Below are 20513 nucleotides of genomic sequence, written 5' to 3'. Positions count from 1 at the left end.
TAACTTACTGCTTAGAAAGTTGAATACCATAAATGGAGCACAGACAACATACATAAAGTTAGTTGATTTATTCAGCAGAGATTTTACCTTCCTCTCTCTTGCTCCATTTTCTACCATGGAAATACTATTTGCTTTTTTTTTTTTTTTTTTTTTTTCCACAGAAAAATGTGTGCTGCAGTGCACAGGTAAATTCTTGTTCATTTCAATGTCTGACTTTATTGCTTGGTGCATTTTAATGTTAGCTCACCACCTCTCACAGCCTTTCCAAAATTTGTTCAGTGGAAAAAGAGGACAGGGCACAGTGAGTCCTTGTCTGTGTTGAACAGCTTTGCTTCTATTTCTTTTCTATCCTAATCTGGTAACAAGCAGAATACAGACACAAAAAGAGTGCCAGCAAGCTCAGCCTCAGTCCACCAAATGGCCTATGTTTTCCAGGAGCCACAAATTCTGCTTCCTGAAAAATGAGAAAATTGATGTAACAATGAAGCCTTGGTTCCATTGCATAGCCACACTCAACAAGATTTAAAAAAAGTAGATACTGAAGTCACTGTTGTACACCAGTTAAAAAGCAGGATGGGCTGCAGGAGTAAAAGACAAAAGGATTTTGGAATCATAGAATTATAGAATCATTCAGGTTGGAAAAGACCTCTAACATCATCTAGTCCAACCTTTAACCTAGTACTGACAAGTCCCCCCTATACCATGCTACTAAGTTCTACATCTACACGTTTCTTGAAGACCTCCAGGGACAGTGACATAACCACTTCCCTGGGCAGCCTATTCCAATGCCACACAACTGTTTCAGTAAAGAAATTTCTCCTAGTATCCAACCTAAACCTCTCCTGGTGCAACTTAAGGACATTTCCCCTCATCTTATCACTTGCTGCCTGGGAGAAGAACCCAATCCCCACCTCACTACAGCCTCCTTTAAGGAAATTGTCAAGTGTGATACCATCTCCACTGAGCCTCCCTTTCTTTAGGTTAAACAACCCCAGTTCCCTCAGCTGCTCCTCATAAGACTTGTTTTCTAGACCCTTCACCAGCTTCGTTGCCTTTCTTTGGACATGCTCCAGCACCTTGATGTCCTTCATGTAGTGAAGCTACACTTCAGCTGCTAAGGTGTAGGTCTCTGGCAAACGTACACAGCACTTGCAGTATTAGGATTCATTCTCCTCAAATTCCCTCGGCCAAGCATTGCTCCATGTCACACCATGTGGCTGGAGAGCCACAGCAAAACCAGGAGACAGTGCCTGAGCTGAACTAATGGCTGCACAGGCTGGGAAAAGTCACCGACAGCTGACGGAGCCACTGAGAGAATGCAAAGGCTGTGGGACTGAGTTCATCAGTAGTGCACATGACAGTTCAGGTAGGCAACGGGCTGCAATAAAAGGGAAAACAAACCAGCACAAAGCCATGTTCATGCAAGTCCGAGTACTTTGGCAGGTTGTACTAAGTCAAACTGTGCCCCAAAATCCCAGCACTCAGGAGGAACTTTAGACTTGCACATGAGGGACTGTGCTTAGAGCAGGAACACATAACCAGGATCTCAGCTACAAACCACCACTGAACTGACATGCTGGGTACACATAATATGGTGCTGTAAACCAGGACAAGGCAGCCCCAATTCCTGCAGCATGCGGCCACATACCTCGGGCTCAGCATGGACTGCCCTCTGCGTGCACTGCCAGCCTCCAAGCACTGCCTGTTTGCTCCTCAGAATGAACAGCAATCAACAACAGAGAAATGCTGACTTCTTTGGCTGCTTCCAGCTGCCCCAGTTCAATAACTAGGTCAGTTAAAGGTTAAACCAGCTGAGGCACGAGCAGCAAGCTTAAATGCAATTTAAAAAAAAAAATGCAAAACACATCCAGAGCCTTGGGGCGGGAGGGCAGCCCCAGCCTGGCTCACCTCTCCCTTGCCTGCTGCCCTGTGCACTTGCGGTCCTGGGGCTGCTCGGTCCCCATCATGGCCACGCACACTGAAGCCACCTCATGTCTACAGGGTCAAATTCACCTCGGAGGTAAATCAGTGACATTAAACCAGCAATGAAACCAGCCTGTGTACTTTCATGGTTGTTCCTGTGATACATTAATAACTTTCTCGTTCTGCAGTAAATTATGTCAGAAATCATAATCTAATTCCAAATTCTTTCATTTACTAAGTCTAATGCAACTTCAAGTGCACTACACTGTATTTGGCTGGGTTTCCTTAATCAGTCATGGTTTAGCATACTTCCACATGCACTTTTTAATTTGCCTAGCGGCACGTAGCCACATCGAGGCTCAGGATTTTGCAGCTTTGGTGGGAAAGCCCATCCAGCTTTCCACACGCATGTAGGGAAAACATACTTCGGAGCTAGCGTAATCTGCGGTTCTTCCACCGAGAACAGCAGGACGACAGCTAGCGACAGCGGAGGGAAGCGAAGAGCGCAGGCCGCAGCAGCACAGGCGCCATCCCCGCGCTCGCAGTGCCACCTATCGCCCGCAGACCCCCGCATGGCGCCTGAGGAGCCGGGCACAGGCCTCTCAGCACAACGGTGGCTGCTCCTGCAATGTCCTCTGTGTACTTCCCCCTCCTTGCTGTCTTTAAAACACCGTGCTAAAAATAAAATGCAGAAAAAAAAATGGTAACGAACCTAAACCAAGCGATCTGTCGAGTATCTCTGTTGAACACAGGGTACAGGATCTCCAGAACAAAACCTGTATGGGTGTCTTTCTTGCAGATGACACACAGGTTTCTTCAAAATGATCATAGAAACAGGGATTGGAGCAATCCTGAGGAAATAAGTAAGTAAATATCAAAATCAAGATACCTCACATTTTTTATATTACATGGAGGTTTGGGGTTTCTTCACTTTTTTTTTTTTTCTCACCTTCTCTTCTACTCAGAACCAAACACTTGAAAACAACAGATCTACCGGCCCAAAGATTCACCATCATTTTTCTGTGTGCTGGGGAGGCAGGAGGCTCCTAGGAGAGAGCTTTGCCTTGTTTTACTTCAATATCACTGGCAGTAAACAACGTAACAGAAGAAAACAAGAAAGGAGAGAATGGGAGGGGAAAAAGAGGGATAGGCCATAAGGAAAAGAAAAGACAGCAACACCTTTCCAAAAGAAGCTTTATAGCCAAATAACCCAACAAAAACTTCAGGTACTCAGTCTATTTGTTTGTGACTTGCACAAACAGGATACACCAAAAATTAGCTGTGGCCATCCAGAAGATATACAAGTAGCACATAAGTCCAGAAGCGGCCTCGAAGCTTAGGGCCACGCAAAGACTTAGCTGCCTGCCTTCTACCACAATACTATTTCCATAGTTTTGGAGGTGGAATGTAAAAAATGGAACCATGTGGAGTAATGCATCTGAATCCAGAGTGTTCTGATCCAGTATGTAAGCATAGACTGTACGAGCATGTATCATGAAAGCATGCCCTTATACAGACTGATCTAAGACAGATCTCTCTAATAGCTGGCCTCTTCCCTCCACCCCAGAAGGGCTGCAGCTTTTTCTTTATTTCACTGGCCAGTTGTTATTTTGTTTTGCTTTAATACCTCTCACTCTAATGTATCACTAATTCCAAGATCAGGTCTCATTACATGATTGCTTTTTTTGACTGAAGTGGCTTCTTCATCTTGTCGCATAGTATCCCCTCCATGCAGGAAGTCTGTTTCCTTCTCCTGATCATAAAGGAAGCTCTCATGATCCACTTATCCTTAGCATTCAACAATTTCATAAGTATTTCTGTCACAAAGCATTAACATTCATATTCATACAATGCCCATTAGTAGCCAAACACTTAAGCCATACAATTCTACAATACATTCCCTTGAACAAAGACTTGATTTTTATCAATGCCAGTTTCCAATGAATTGCACACCTGCACTTACAGTAAATGATCTAAGTTCCTCTAGAAAAGAGGACAAGCTCAGGAAAACCAACTACTTTCCCCTTTCCTGAATCACCTTTATTGTTCAGTCCCTGCTCCTGCTGTCAGCTTTTCAGCTTTGGTGAAAGTTACTCTCATTAAAAAAACCCAGACAAGGTATGTAAGGCACTTATGGGCTGGCCTTGGGTCTACAAAAGGACACTTTTTAAAAACTTCTCTATTAGGAATACAGACAACCTTAGGAGACCAACTGGAATATAATATACTTTAAAACAATGGTACTCCTCAGTTCATATACATACTCAGTTCGCAGTATTATTCTCCCTTGCCAATTAGCAGAAAAACAGTTTTGCAATTTTGCTTTGGTACTAAGGAAGGAGTAGGGTGTTTTTTTTTTTTTTTTTTTTTTCCTTGCTTATAATTTTGGTTTCTGGGAAACTGAAATTAACCACACATTTTCTACTGAGAAACATTGTGTAAATTATGCCTTTCTCTGCCCTATATACCCTAGGGTTTCATTAAGTGACTGCATCTCCTGTACAGCTGGAGATGAAAATCTTACAGGGATGATACAGATGGAAAGGTCATTAACAGCACTAGCAAAATCCATCTGCAAATCTCACTCTATAAAGGTTTTACATAACAGTTTTATCTAACTGAAGTGGAATTGAATAACAGGCAGCATGCTAAAGGACTTCTCATGCTTTCCAAAGCCTGGATTTATGAGTAGGGGGATAAATTATTGTATTGCTTACAGCCTGATGGATGAAAAGTGGGAATTTCTAGAGCCTGGTTATTTACTAAGTATGGAAGCTGTTATGGGTTCTCCAGAATGAAGAAAGACTGCTCAAAGAATGATCTGTTTTGCACTTAGCACAACCACTTTCAGAAATGCACAAGTGAATATAGCTGCTTCCAGCAGCTCTTGAAAAATTTAAGGAGTAATAATTTTTCAATTAAATATATTAGGAAAAGGTAGATGACTATGACAGTGGTAAGATACCATTTGGTTAACTAAAGTTATCCCATGGTAACTTTAGTTAGGATTTCTCATGCAATATTTTCAGTGTCATGAGAGACTGAAACAAGGCGAAAGCTTCAGAGCTGTGGAACCTAGTATCAGAACTATCCAGGTGATGGAAAGCTCCCCTAATCCAGGGGTCTCTGCATGCCTTCAAGACTCAAGATTATGGAATTTCTGCCCTGTTCTTATAGCAGTTCTGGCAAATCTAAGAGGCTTAGCTCGTATTTCTTTCTTACTTACAATACATATTTTTCCTACATCTCGATGTGAAGCTGGACATTCACAACTGTTTCCATTCTCAAATTCTTCTCTTACTGCTCTACAGAGACGTATGTGAATGTTTCTGTCTAATTTTGCATGCAGGCTGGGCTGATGGTGCTTTCAGGCCTCATGGAACAGCACAACTGTTCCCTAAGAACAGAACTGATTAACCAAAGCCTATCTCCAACAATCTTCAAAGACCACTATATGCAAGCAATTTTGTTGTTAGCAGCAGAAGTTAACCTGAATGTGGCATAATATACAATTTTAAAGAATTTTGTAACAGTGTACATTGTTATCATGGGTTTATGCTATTCTTATAACATCTAAGAGTCACAGTACATAGCAGCAACGACACTCCTCCGCTCTTTGACTGGCCAGGAGCCATCAATAAATTGAAAATCATGAACAAAAGAAATCTTTAACAAAATTAGAATACAACTCAAAATACTGGCAAGAACCTCTCCCTGTAGTTAGATCCCAAGAACTGCTATGCGCACATTCTTGCGTGAAGTTGGGGTAAGAAGCAGTGACTTCTCCATTGCCTGCACTTTTAAATAAAGTTATAAATGACAAGACATAGATGTGCCATTTCATGCATCTGCTTTTGAAGTGGGATTGTTCTGTTTATTACTCCTGCACCATCATATCTACAAACTTGCAAACTGTGAAAACTATGGACTAAGTGACTGAAGAAACTGAAAAGAAAAACTTCTTTTTCCTTGCCTCAGGGAAAAAACAAAAACAAAAAAACCCACACAAGGCAATTACTAGAGGATTATTAAATAGAAGCAACCACAGGCATTTATGTTTCCAGTCTCCTCTAACTTCTGTTGTTGAAAATCAAAACCTTAAGTTTTAAAACAATCAAGGAAAATTAGGGAACTGTTACACTAAATGAGTCATATTTGACAGCTGATTCATCACAAGATTAATACAATTCTGCAATGATTTCTGATAGCTCTGTTCACTTTGAATACTTTGTTTTGAACGTATATACTTGATAAGCTGGAAAAAACAATATCAACACCAAGCCAAAACTATCAAAGAAGGATATACAGGAAAAGATCAGGACCTCTTTATTAGGCTGACTGCTTATATTAATATTGAACAAAAAAAGTAGTCCTCTTTTTTTTTTTTTTTTAAGAATTACAATAAGAATTTTTAATAAACAATTCCAAATTTCTTGGAAAAAGGTTGCTATATGTTGTTATATACTACAGTATTTATCTGTACAGGCAAAGGGTGCTTATTTTAATACTACAAATAACATAATTAGATTACAAAAACAGAAGCTAGACAACAAAGCTCTTAGTTTATAGAAATATAATTACAAGCACAAGATATACATTTTTCATATTCTCATGGGAGCTCTGCAATCCGCTGGAAAGCTGGGTGGTTTATTTTCTTCCTTCTAAATAAAAAGTTCTAGATTTCACTGCCACACTCCTGTTCGCTGCGGGTTATCACCAATACGCTCAAAAAACATGAAATCCTAAGAAGAAAACAAAAAGCAAACAAAAACAGTATTTTTAAAATCTGGTTCTTAGTTCATGGTTATTTTGCAAGACATTCAAAGCACCTTCCCCTCAGAAACCTCAGATGATGAGAAGCAGCTGGGGGTACCTCTCTCCAGCCCCTACCCCTGGGTGTCTTGTAGAGGTAAAAGGACATCCACAGAGAGAAAAAGAGGATGTGAAAGCTGCAGATGGAAAATTCAAATTATCACTAACGGAAATTATACTTCCTTAGGATTTCCATCCTGTCTTCCTTCAGCCTGACTCAGTCTCTTCAATTTCACCTCAAACTGGAATCTATCATAATTGCCATTATCTTTAGTTCACAGGAGAGGAGGGGGAGAAGCACATTTTCTGTGCCTGGAGTCCTCATTCGTACTCACTACTCTTCATGTACATCATAGCACCCGAACACACATGGCTAAAGAAAACCTGCTTCATGAGCGGGGCTGTAAAAACTGGTGAGAACTTTCCAAACGCAGATGCTGTGTATGTACCTTTCCTTTCCCTCTCGAGCCCTGCCAACATGGAAACAGTGCACTTTTGAAGTGATCTACTCTGGCTTTGGTTGAGTCTCTTGGCTACTGCTGATCTGCACTTTTCTGGTCTCACCATCCACATAAACATGCTTGTCTCTAAAGAGTCTGTAAAGCAGTCTTCCTTTTACAGGATTTCTCAATCCCAATACATATGAAACTGTTCTTAAATAGTTAGCACTTCATGTAGTCTAAAATAAGCTTATTATCTGAAATACTTCTTTGTTGCACTCCCTCCAGGGTTAGCTTTACACACAGGAAGTCCACAACAAACCCTCACTCACTTTGAGAAGCTCAGAGTCAAACTCTTTACCAATCACAGTTTGAACGCTGAGATGAAGAAGTCAATTCATATTCAAGGATTAGTGAATTACAGACTTACGATAAGAAAGCAAGCGCCAATCATGACTGCCTTCATTTTTACATCAAGGTCCATTGGGAATGCAACTCCAAAGTTATCTGCATCTGTAAACGCTTCTTTCAAAAACCCAGTCCACTGCTTAGAAATCTTCCCAATGGTAGAAATCTCATCCAAAGTCTTCACCTAGTTTAATAAACAATTAAAAAAACCAGCAACAATTCCATCATTCACAATATTCCCAAATTATTTTCACTATAGATCTAATTGAAAGCTTTAAATTGTGTTATTTAAATTAATGCAGTCACTGAATGCAGCCATTTGTATAAAAAGACAACCCTGACTATCAGAAAGTCAGTCTGAATTAAGACATCTAATTCTAAATCTGACTGCAACATTCAATGTTCTAACAGTACTGGGGGACAGCTACTGCATGCAAGCACGCACACATCCCATTGGGAATGTTGTCTTTTAGCCAAGAGAGTGAATTAGTTTCTCCAGCCATACCTCAGGAATGGCTCAAGTGAAAATCAAACAAATTACATTCTCCTGTTCCAAAGCAGAGGTTAACCCTTTTCCTGAAATTGTATCCTGTGTTCTGAATCGCGTGAAAGACTAATCCCCAAAATAAAATCATACTAAATTTGCTTTAGCAATGATTTGCAACATCACTTTAAACAATGCAGTAGACTAGTGTCTACTAGTTAACCTGTATGAAAATACCGATGCATCAATACCTTATTTTTAAATGAAAGTTGTAATTCTTCACTCATTCTAGTCAAGGTTTCACCTATAAATAACGTTCATTTACTTGTTACTGAATTATTATTACATGATTGAATGAGTGGTTGCAGAAAGTCATTTTAATAAACAGCTGATACAACTGAGAATAACTTTTTTTTTTTGTTAGGAACTAACAATTGATTCAAAAGATTTTGCTTTAAATACATCCATTAAGAGATCTGTGTGCAATCACAAGGAATCAGATCATTGATGAGTGGCTTTAAGATGCCATTTCCGGAAATTTGGCTGGCTTATTTAGAATGATCTAGAGAAGTGAATTGATTTTATTAGTATTAAAATATTATGTTCTCCTTACTTAATACATACTACAGTACAGCTGACTGATAGTAAGTGAAGCAACAAACTATTGTCAAACTACTATTTGAATGAAGATATATACAACAATTTTTGCACTGCATACCTCAAAATTAACATCCTCACAACAGCTGCAGACAACACATGGGCCACTAATTTTCAGTACATCCATTCTTCTCTCATCTTGAACAGTGAACTTGGGTAGACAGGGATGCCAGTTCTGGACAACATAACCAACTGGTGTTCCTGGAGGTGCCTGAATTTCTATCTTCACAGGAGAAAGAAAACCCCCATGTGAAGCAGTTCATGCTTTGATATGTTTGTTAGACAAAAACCCACCCTAACACACAAACCAAGCACAGTTTATTTTTCCACAACAATCCAGCTTTCCAATGAAGCTGCATGGGTTTTTCTGTGAATGTTTTAAAAAAACTACAAAACTGCAAATCCAAATGCAACTTCTGCCCTCACTGAAAGCAGGAGCATACTCCTAAGGCTATAGAACATACAAGCTATGTGTCTGCAGTGGAAAGATCAAAGTCTAGTAAAGGAAATACTCTGGACATCCTGAAAGCATTCAGTGAATACCTCACAGAATGCAGCTACTACAAACCCATCAGTAAAAGCTCTGAGTAGGCTCAGATTTGAGGCCTCAGAAGTTTCAACATCCCATAATTATCAACAGGAAAAAGAAAATCATCCCTTATACTGAGGGAGCAACTCACCTCCTGTAAGCAGCAGGGGAAACAACACGACGAACACCTCAGGGGTCTCTGCAGTGTTATCACCTCACGACCCAGATTGTCCATAATCCGTATGGTGAAAGGTCGTGATGGCCCACAGCAGTTCCTTGTACAGCAGTCAGTGTCCTCTACCACAAAGTACACCCTTTGCCCCAACGTATTCTTGATTTCGTATTTGTTGTTTGATTCAAATCCAAGGAAAACTGAAAAATGGTAACAAAACTGTTAATTCCTTAGGTGTGTCTATGTGAAAAACAGTAAGAAAAGCCACCATGCTACTCCTACACTACGGTTTGGGAAGGCCTCATTCGGAGTCTGTCAGAGGCACCTACTGGCAAAGGGCCCTCAAGCAGGCCAGTCCCACAGAGAATTTCAGCGAGGACAAGCCACCGTGAACACGGCAACATAGAAAGAGCACAGGAATGTCTGTCAGCTCCCCTCCTACCAGACATGGGCCCCCCACACTGCCAGAGCGAGCACTGCCACTCTAAGTCACACAGCATGGAAGGTTCTTAGGGAAGAGCTGAAGGTGTGAAAATCAGGAAGACTTAAGTTTAGTGGTGAAGCAAGAAAAGGGCTCCAGAGGGCATGAATATGTTCAGAATGAGAAAGCCAAGAAAAGGCCTCACAGTCAAGATTCACAGCAGCACAAATAGAAAATAGCAAGAGCCAGGGCTGAAATTTTGATTTATTTGTTGGAGAAATTAGAGTACCCTTGAAGTATTATGGAAAGCAAAAGCAGCAGCATTAGGTTTCAGCTGAGATGGAAGGTCCATTTCATTTCTTCTGTTTGAAAGACACTGATAACACGACTTTGATATTCTTAAAGTGAACAGAATGACAGGAGCAGAAGGAAAGTAGTTCAATTCACTAAAAGAGCAAGATTGCCTGGAAATGGAATTGGAGCAGCATGCCAGTCCAATGAATTAGATGGGGTAAGAGGAGACATAAAAAGATCTTTAAGTAGGGAAGAGAGGAAAGCTGAAATCATGAATAAATAGCATGGGAGATTAGCGATTTCAGCTATAACTGGTTACAAAGATTACTCAGTCACATTGCTGTGTATCTTTTAAGCTATAGAACCAGTTTAAAATCTTTTTCTACCCTCCTGTTTCCTTCTTCCCTCCTCTCCTCCACAAGTTCTGTGGGAATTAAGACAGGTAAGAGGCAGGAAAGAGAGAGGGAGCAATCCATGAAAGGATCTATTTTAAACAAGTAGCATCAAAGAAAGTCTAAACTTCAGAGTTTTGGGGACTTTTAGATTTAAATATTTTCTCTGCAATAAACACTTTTCACTTACTCTCAAGAAGTTCGGTTTGCTGATGAATTAATATCTGGTCAATCTGTTCATGGTTGAAAAATGAAACAGAATAAACAGTTAACAAGTTATAACTAAGAGAAATCTGTTTTTAAGAAGCATTGTTGTTGTTTTTTTCAGAATGCAGATTTATGGAGCAATACATTTCCTAAAGACTGATCATCTACTAGCAAAGCTATGGACATGGCTCACGTCCTCCCTGTCCTGTCCTCTGTCAGTAGAGCAGAACAGTGTTTCAGAGCACCACAGAAGATGGTAAAAGCTGTACCCAAGCTGGTCTGGTTACAAGCACACAGGATGAACATGCCTGTGTTCCTTTCAGGACTTGGTGTAGCTCAGTACTGCTACAGAGGCTGACATATCCCCGCACACCACACATCCCAGATAGCTACGTCAGGAATTTGTACAGAGAGAAGCAGGAGTCACCAGCATGAAATTCAGAAATTTTAGAGCAGAAGCTCAGCTACTGCTCAGCTCTGAGTGAAACTCAGGAAGCTTTTTTTTCCCCCCCCCCTTTAGAGCAATTTGCAAAACTGGCAATATATTAGTATCAAGTTCCCAGTAATAAGACAAAGTGTGCTTTTACAGTACGAGAGTGTATCCTGTAACATGGGAGCAATTCTCATTTTGCTATCAACATTCTCTAAGTTTGTGAAGCTTGACCAGTGTCTGAGAAAGCATCACACGGAAAAGTAAGCACCTCTAAGGTGCTTCAGGTACCCACATTATACGTATCTGTTCTAAACACCTTGCCAAATCGCATTACTTCTCATGAACAGTAGCTTTAGAAACAGGAAAGATGTACAATACATCCAAGCCCCCTGCCCTTCAGCATCTCACTTGGCAGGAGCACAGGTACCCCATAATGTGCTCTGGCTGTAACAGGCACCTACACATTCAAAACTGCATCACTCATACAAAATGCCTTACTTAGCAGCCCAAAAGACAGATGCAACAAAGGCAGATGTGTTCTTTAGCTTTCCCACAGATGTAGGCTGCTTCTCAGGTGACCACCTGTTCCCTGGGGAAGGAGGAAGGCTGCAGGTACCTGTGTGAGGTATTCCAGACCGGGAGGGCAGTTGGGAGGAGGAGGAGGGATGGGCATCCAGATTGTCCCGTCCTTGGCGGTGGGCTGGTTCTGGATGGGTGGACCACCCAGACCAGGTGGGCCTCCCATGGGCTGTGGCTGGAAACCATAGGGCCCTGCTCCAGCACCACCTAAGTGTAAGGAGAGGTACAGTTAGGAAACTTAGGTCTTGCTGCACCATGGATCTTCAAAAAGACTTGTTTACTTTTCTGAAGCATGAAGATCCTCAGATCCAAGGAAGTCATGATGGACAGGGATGTTCTAATCCCTCCAGACAAAAACAAGTTAAATAAATAAATGTGTTACTCTTGTATATAGCAGAAATTTTATTCACACAAAAATAAATAAATAAATAAATAAGATTATTTCTAAGTAAAGACAACACAATACATTACAATACAGGAAAAGTATTTGCTCAATTGACAACTTGTAAATATCAGAGGAATTTTAAGACAGAATTTTCCTAGAATAACACCTACTTACGTGATAAGAAACATCCTTTCAGCAAAATTCACCTCCAGCTTAAAACTAAATGAGTGGGATCCAAAACCAGTACATTCCCACTTGCTGAATGGATTCTCACCCGAAACTCGGGAAATCCACAACTCCCTCATGCAGGAGGTACACGACAAAGAAGGAAAAAGCCCCTGGGCCTACGAGGGCCAAGGCAGAGTTCTCCAAGCCACGCTCCTGCAGCAGGCCCCAGTCATGTAAGCACCCAGCCCCGCAGAGGGCGCCCGCAGCACGGAACGGCCCTGGCAGCTGCATCCCCCGCAGCCGGGGCAGCTGACGCTGCTGTTACTGGAAGTTACGAAACAGGAACTGTAGATTTTCCCTACCCAGTAGACAGATAAGACCTTCAATCAGATGCAGAGGAATTTTGTATTTTACTCAGAAGCACACAGAAACAAGTAGAAACCACCAAGAACACTTTTGTAGAGCTGTACAAAGACAACTAATTCGAGATACTGACTCGTAGATTTACCTTTAGCACCAGTAGCTCAGCACCAGTGTTTCATACTACATTACAAAACATGGGCTATTATATGTGGAAGATGACGCTGTGGCCATAAGCCAGGTGATGAACAGAGCAGTGGCTTAAAGCTTGTAGCCAGCAGGAACACTCACCCCAGGTGAGGATCCACTCTTATGAAACACTCCCTCGTACATCTGAGCACAGGCCTTGCGCACACACTGACTGCCATTGTGTAAGTGTATGTGCGCAATTATTTGGAACAAAAATATGCTCCCCTGACCTTTGTAGTACAGGTAGCACCAGCTCATTCCTTGCTGAAGGCTAGCTGAACTTGGAGAACTCTGATACTTGCTACAAGACACGCAAGATTTAACTTATGTACAACACAGAAACCTAAGCCAAACATTTTGCACTTTATCCATAACTTACGCTTTGAGAGCTTGATTGTTAGATATTGCTCATTGTGATTTGGTTCTTCAGAAAACAGTTAGATGCCAGGACATGAGAAACTATTTACAAGTGCTGTGTTTTGAACATGGAACATAAGATAGAAAAAGTGGAAAGGAAATGAAAGTGTACATGCAAAGTACAGCAAGAGGGTAGGAAACAGGAACAGGATCCACACGACCAGAACTGTGAAAGGAAAATCCAATTCTGGATTTCTGAAGAAAAATGAACTAACATTTTAATTTAAAAAATCTGATCATCAGCAAGAAGCTGCCATACATTAGTTACTTTGCACCAGTGACACCTCCCTAACAAACTCCCACTGGTGACCAGTGAGGAAGAACATACAGCATTTTAAACTTCCGCTACTGGCACTGCTCAGCACACACTAACACCAAGAAGAGTAAGACTTTGAGCAAAATAGAAGTTACCAGAAACTCTACAGAATTAATATCAGAAAAGTAAATCAAAGATGGTTGCTCTGGTGAAACCTCCTGCTCCCCATGCTTATCTCTTAACGAAATAGCAGATCTGTAGCCAAGCAACCTACCTTGGAAATTCCCAGGTGCATACTGCGGGTAGCCATAGGGGACCTGACTTCCCTGTGCATAGCCAACATGTGCAAATCCAGGTGCCGGTGCAGGGTTATGTGCTGGAAGAATGCAACATATATTTTGAGTATTGCTCATTGCCTCCTACACATAGGGCGAAAGATCCCCAAGCTGTTGCCTTCTTCAAAGTAGATATATAAAAATTAAGCTATTTTCTGAATAGCAAAAACCATATAATAAGCTTGTATTTTATGCGAAATATGTGTATTAAAGCTTAGTATGCCTTGAAAGAGTTCTGACCCTTAAAGCGCAGAAAAAAAGACGAGCATTACACTTGATGTCATGATGTCACACTATCACAGAACCATTTCAGTCTGGAAGGGATCTCTGGAAGTCACCTAAAGCCCAGCCAAGCAGGCAGCTCACTTGCTGTCTGGATCAGAGGGGCCTTGTTCATTTATATTCACAAGAAGGCTCTAACACAAAGAACTGGCAGCAAACTGACAGGCTGCACTCCTGTACAGAAGACTGGTTAATGAGCCATTCTTCACTACATAAAACATTTTCTCCCAAGTTCTTCTAGCCTGTAACATGCTAATTCGTCACCAGCTGACTCAGAGTTATGGATTAAGTAACAAGGTCAGCTTGTAAGCAGAAGTAGCCTGCATTTCAATATGATTAATTTATTTTTTACTAAACCTCAGAAATTAAGATTTTAAAATGTAAGCTATATACTTTGTAAATTATTAAATTTTAAAATTTAAATCATTCAAACATCTACCATAAGTTAGGCAAACTTATAGCTAAGCTAATATTGCTTGAACATCCCTGCAGAAACCATATTATCTTTGATATGACAAAAGATGACAGTTGGTTTATATTTTACTCACCTTGCATTGCCGTAGATCTGCTTATAACTGTTCTGCAAAACAAAATATATATTTATTATTTTTTGAATGAATTACTTTTGTGTGATATTACGCAGTTTTAAATTAGTGATGAAAGATATTTGCATGTCTAAATTATATGGGACAGGTGAATTATAAATACAAGCTAAAATAACTTTAAATACCTCAGCTTCCTTCTAGGTTAAGCCTCTACCACAAAATTAATCTGAATTATCTTTGCCTGCTGCCTTCATGCTTTGTGTATCCTGAAATCATCCTCAACTCAGCGGAAAGCATCAGGATGTACAGTTATTTCATAGCAGTGCAGGACTACATTGTGCAACTATCCAAAACCACCAGGCAACTCATATGAACAAATGGAACAGTAATTTCAGAGCAACTAGTTTCATTATTGATGTGGACTACAAAACCTGCTCGGGTAAAACCTGAAGCAGCTGTGACACCTGCCACCTACTCAGCTGATGCTATTCCACTTTTGAAGTGGTACTACCAAGTATCACATATGATTTTATTTTTTTTGTCTCCACGCATAATAAGAGGTGGGCTTGCACAGGCAAATGGGTATCCACAGCAGAATGCCAGGAGGAAAAGGGCCAGCTGCTTGTCTTTTTCTTTCTCCTCTTCCGGGGTCTCCAAAAGGAGTTAAAAAAAAATACAGTAAAACCTAGTAATATATTTTGTCTGTTACAGTTCATCCAATTATTTCAGTTCAGCAAAGATGCTCATCCAAAGCTGGGATTTAAACTGAAACTGAAAAGAGTTCCTTCCTGCTTCTGACTCCCACAGCAAAAGCTGTATCCAGGAGGATGAATGGTTGTGGGATGATATGGCACCCAGCTCACTTGCCAGCTTACACACAACATCCTTTTTGTTTAATAATTAGTTTTAAAAGCGTTCTTTTTTAATATCCTTTTTCTTCTGTCCTAGCACACATTACTAACAAAAATATCACACTGTTTTATGTATTTTGATTTTAGTCCCATATGAATAACGTTTTAAAAAATAGTAATATGAAATGATTTGATATTATGCATCAAATCTAAAAAGGAAAGAAAAAAACACTGAAAGAACACATTCAAAGTATGTAACTTAAACCTTGTTCTTGCTGTTGATAATCTAGTGTGGCATGTTTGATATATGTCCATATTAAAACATGGTGACAAAACTTCTGGCTTGTAGGAATACGCAAATTCAAGATGATTTAAAAAAATGTTATTTTAACTAGCAAAAGATCAGTTTATCAGTTTACACTGTGAGACATTCCATGTACTTGAATTTCAGTGAAACATTAAGAATTACAACTGAACCCTTTCATAAAGGGCAAGTAGGGACAGAATCATATGATTTATTTTACAGCCATACATACACTCCTCTGTGCAATACATGATTCAGAAAATGTTGAAATGTGCTCTACAGATAGCAAAGCAATAAAGACTTTACAGAGTTCAACCCCCATTTTATCCAACATGATGCTAAAGAGATTTTTTTTTAATAGAATTCTCTTTCTTCTATTGCTTTTTATTGACTCCTTCTACGGCTCTTGATTCAGCCACCAAGATTAACACAACACTGTCAGTCACACCTTCCTTTTCATCCAACTAGTTTAAAAAGATTGTGAAACAAACAAACAAAAAAATCTGAAGTACCAAAGGAACAAGGAACAAAAACTCGTTTTTCTCTGCCATTATATTACACGACTTATTGTTCAGCCACCTTCTTACATACAGGGAAATTCCCTACTAGTGAAGAAAATGTAGCAACAGGCAAAAGGCAATTGCGCCATTGAAAAAAAATGTCTTGGTCCCTAGCTGCCTCAGTTATGCAGAGCAACGTAAGATCAGTGATTCAAAGCCTACATTTTCCATTTTGGTTTAATAAAGAGCTTTACATGCTGCTGTGTGGTACTAGCTCTAGTAGCAGTTTTTAAATAAATATAGGCAGCAACCACTGAAACGTATTTACTGAGCAGAGAAAAGTAAAAGTACTTTCCTAATACAAGAGAAGGAAGAATGCTAATTCTTTGTAATGGAGATAAAATTCCACAGACTTAAAAGAAAGTTTCAGCAAATAGATACCCATCACTGAATTAATTTTGGTTTATACCAATATACCAACAAAAACAGTAGCTGCATGAATCCCTTATGCTGTGCTGGCCACATGCAGCAACCTGCATTCAGGACATAAATCCAGAGCAAGATGCACTGCAGGCAGTAGCCTGGCTCCACCATCCCAGCAGCAGGAACTGCGTATCTTTGCGTTCATTTCCTGAAAAGCCTAAAGGCCTGAAAGAACCTGATGTCCCAAATGACTTTTAAACCCTCCCAACCTAAATTACGCTACGATTATAAGGGTCCTTCAAATGCCATGGTACCACCTGAGGCACCCGTTGCTCACACACATCCCTGTGGGAGGGCAGGCAAGGAGGGGACCTGGCTGGGGCTCCAGCACCCACCTGCTGGGGCTATTCTGGGCCAGGGTTAGGGAAGGGAACACATGCCAGGAAAAGCCTCACCAGTCTGCTCAAGCTTTGTCCTGTTTTGGCTGAGATTCCCATGGTAACTTATAGCTCTGGCCTCACAGGAGATATAAATATCCACCCCCTGCCAGAGGAGTTATGTTTCTCGGTTCAGCTTTACCCAGGGAAAAGCAGAAGCCACTTCCCTGGCAGGAAGCAAGTAGCGGGAAAACCAAGAGCGCTTCTCGCAAAGCACCTGCCCCAGTAGCAGCCCTTAGGAAATGCCATCTCTGGACCACCTGGCTGCCTCTCCCAGCACAGCCAGGACCACCACCTCAGTGTCAAACGCGAGTGACAGGGCCCAGCCACCCCACAAACAGACTGCTCCTTCGGGGGCCCAAAGCAGTGCACTGCTGGGACACCAGCCCCAAGCCCCACACGTGCCTCAGCACTTGCGAGATGAAGGGGCCCAGGAGGCCTCGCTCTCGATACCTCAAGCGCTGCGCTGTCTAGGGTCAGTGCCGCCCATCCTCCTCCACACCGTGGGGAGCTCCCAGGCTCTTCCTTCGGCTCTCAGAGCTCACACTAAGGTGCTGCAACAGCCCAAAGGCAGCACACACCCAACCAGCTCCTTGCTTTCCTGCAGTGTTACTCTAACAGGCACAGAAGCAGCCTTCAGCAGCACCCAGGTGCGAGGCACAGCAGCTTTCCCTCCCCACGAGGTCTGAGACCAAGTACCTAAGAGTCAGCCAAAACCTTCTAGAAAGGCAATTAAGGAAATGCAGGTTCTGAACAAAATTGGAACAAAACAGTTCCAGTTCAGAGAACAACAGAAAGGGAACAACAGCCTGAGGTTGTTTGTTCCTTTTTAATGGACAGCAGAACACCCATAGTTCATCTTCTGGTTTTAAGAACTGCATCGCACAGCTTCTCTTTTTCCAGATCTCACTTACGCTGATGCACGTCTGTAGCTAGGCTGCAACTAATTTAGAGACATCTTAATTCACTTAACTGCAGAGCTTCTGCTTTTTATCTGGAAAATAATGCTGGCTTCATTCATGACCACCACTTTCATTTCTTACCCTGCTGCATAAGATACTGCCGTGAGCACACTGACACAAGCCCCCAAACACTAACGTCGTGCACAGTGTCACTTAAATACCAAAACAGGCCCTTTCTGAGAAGGTTTAGGATTTGAAAAACAGACTGCTGAATACCTGTAAAGCACACGTTAGTTCACCCTAGGTAGCTCTATGGTACTTTTTTGATCACCGCGTTCGACTAACCAAACCCTGGATTTAACCCCCAACTCTAGAAGCATAGCATACTTAAAAAAATCATCCGGGTGATGGAATTAAAAACTGTTTCCCGTTGAAGACACCGAAACAGCCCGTCCGGAAGGCAGGGCGCAGCGAGCAGCCTGGCCCCTCGCGGACCCCAATCCTAAGGGCCGGCAGCGCCAGCACCGGAGCCCAGCCGAGCCGAGCCGTGCCGAGCCCCCGCGACCACCACCGCCCGAGCCGTGCCTGCCACCCGCAGCTCGCCCAAGCGGCCATCAGCAAGACGTCTCCGTAACCCCCTCCCCATAATTTGCAAGCAGGAGGGGTGCTTCGCCACCTCTAACAACTAGCTACCGCAAAAGAGAGGCATTTTGTCACTCGTTGCGCAATCCCCGAATAGCCAAACGTGGCCCTCCTGACCATTCCCGTCCCTATGACAAAAGCCCAAAAACCTTACAGGAACCCCTAGAACAAACCCCACGCGGTGGGCACACGCTCACCTCCCCAGAAGACCCCACCCGCTCCCGCACCAGTCCCCGCTCTGCTCCTCGTCGCCGCAGCGCAGCACCCGGCCCTACCCGGCCCTGCTCGGCCCTACCCGGCCCTACCCGGTCCCCCGGAGCGGGGCGGGAGCAGGCGGGGAGCGCTACCGCCCCCAGGGCAGACAGGGGCGGGGAGGGAGCGGGGCCTGGCCGCGGTGTCGCGTTCGTGCGTCAGGAACAGCCCCCGGCAGCCCCCGGCCGGCCTCAGCCCTCCGCTGGCGGCGGAACGGAAGGGCAAATATTTACTGAAGTGAAGGGCCGCTGTAGTTCCAGGTTTTCTTGCGAAGGCAGAAATTTAAGGTGGCAGCGGCTCTCTGGGCTTAACTCAAACAACACGTGCTCTGACGTTAAGGAGGCTTGGCTGTCCGGCCCTGCCCGTGTAGGTGTTGGCTTTACATGCGGATCAAATGCTTACTCACACTCAGCTACAAGCCTAAAAAGCGTATCCTAGGCTTCCCACGGTGTTAACAAGATCACGTCCTGCCAACACATTTTCCAGTAATACCTAAATGCTCAGCAAAGACAGCTGGTTTCTTGTAAATACATATCACAATGGGAAAAAAAAATCGCTAAAACATGTTTGATTAGTTCTTACCCTGAAACACTATTTCTGAAAGATTTCCTGAAAACATTTTATATATATAGGTTTTGCTTGTATTTTATTTTATTTGTATTTATTTATTTCTATTTTATTTATGATTACCTTGCCTTTGGTTCATTCTAATGCCTGACACTATCATAGTACTTACCAATAGAATGGCACTAGTTGGAGAAATAATGGACAGTGCCATGGATTTGTAACACTTGAGGAAACACTGTTTTTAAGTCTGAAATGGTCCAAAGTTTCTAAAAAGTCTCTTGTCTCTTTTTCAAGCTGTTTTATTTCAAGAACATTTGCCTCTGGATAGCTCCCCCAAAAATGAGTCTTACAAAGAGGCAGCTTCATGATGCAGACTCCAGACGCAGAACATGATTGCGAGAAATATGGTAAGGAAAGGGGACCTGTATTATATTAGGCCAAGCAGGACAGAGAACACTTTAATTTCAAAACTGCCTGTATACAAATAGATTTTGTGGGTGGACCAAAATTTACTGTACTTTCCTGTTTCCATGTAAAGTCTGTGGAGCCACACAGACTTTATAACAGCCCATCAGTGATGAAGCATGCCAAGGCCCAAAAAGAGTACCAGGAGAGCTGCTGGTGGTCCCTCATGTAAGAGCACATGGAGTTTGGGACCCAAAGGCCTACCATACCTATGTATGTGTGTGTATATATGTAATATATAATTTTTATATTTTTATATATTATTTATATAGATAACATGTATAAAAGACATTTATATTTCATCAAAAGTGTCCCATTTGTTGGTGGATCAGGTCAGACTGAGACAGGGAAGTGTTAAATCCTTCACTTACAGCTCAGCTTTTTATTGGAAAAGCTGCATTATCACCAAACATATTACAAGTATTTTCAGGTTAAAGATTATTAAAAGATGCAGTGAACATAAATGTCACCTAGATAAACCA

The 20513-nt window shown here is 41.9% G+C and overlaps 1 protein-coding gene across 9 annotated transcripts; it reads right to left on the bottom strand.

Annotated features, from left to right (window-relative positions):
• Positions 1 to 6233: 6233 nt before the first annotated feature.
• On the bottom strand, positions 6234 to 19330 carry PLSCR1 (phospholipid scramblase 1). Of its 9 annotated transcripts, none has more exons than XM_040567126.1 (9): positions 19233 to 19330; positions 14692 to 14723; positions 13801 to 13902; positions 11789 to 11958; positions 10723 to 10765; positions 9405 to 9625; positions 8786 to 8947; positions 7606 to 7767; positions 6234 to 6665 (listed from the first exon to the last, which is right to left on the bottom strand). In XM_040567126.1, the coding sequence occupies exons 2-9, from the start codon at positions 14696 to 14698 to the stop codon at positions 6606 to 6608; spliced, it is 927 nt and encodes a 308-aa protein (XP_040423060.1). In that variant the 5' UTR covers positions 14699 to 14723; positions 19233 to 19330; the 3' UTR covers positions 6234 to 6605. The 9 variants fall into 9 exon arrangements, with proteins under 9 accessions (XP_040423060.1, XP_040423059.1, XP_040423061.1 ...); XM_040567125.1 differs by having other exon boundaries at positions 19053 to 19307; XM_040567127.1 differs by lacking the exon at positions 19233 to 19330 and adding an exon at positions 17657 to 19192.
• Between the last annotated feature and the right edge of the window lie 1183 nt (positions 19331 to 20513).

This window comes from Cygnus olor, chromosome 9 (genome assembly GCF_009769625.2).
Source record: "Cygnus olor isolate bCygOlo1 chromosome 9, bCygOlo1.pri.v2, whole genome shotgun sequence".
NCBI lineage: Eukaryota > Metazoa > Chordata > Aves > Anseriformes > Anatidae > Cygnus > Cygnus olor.
This window is presented reverse-complemented; position numbering and strand designations above follow the sequence as displayed.

Excerpts from the sequence above, each read along its gene's own strand:
- PLSCR1 (XM_040567126.1), bottom strand. Across the intron at positions 9,626-10,722 it reads GCAAACCGAACTTCTTGAGA|TTTTCCTTGGATTTGAATCA; the intron begins GTAAGTGAAAAG and ends ACCATTTTTCAG. Across the intron at positions 7,768-8,785 it reads GTGAGGATGTTAATTTTGAG|GTGAAGACTTTGGATGAGAT; the intron begins GTATGCAGTGCA and ends TTATTAAACTAG.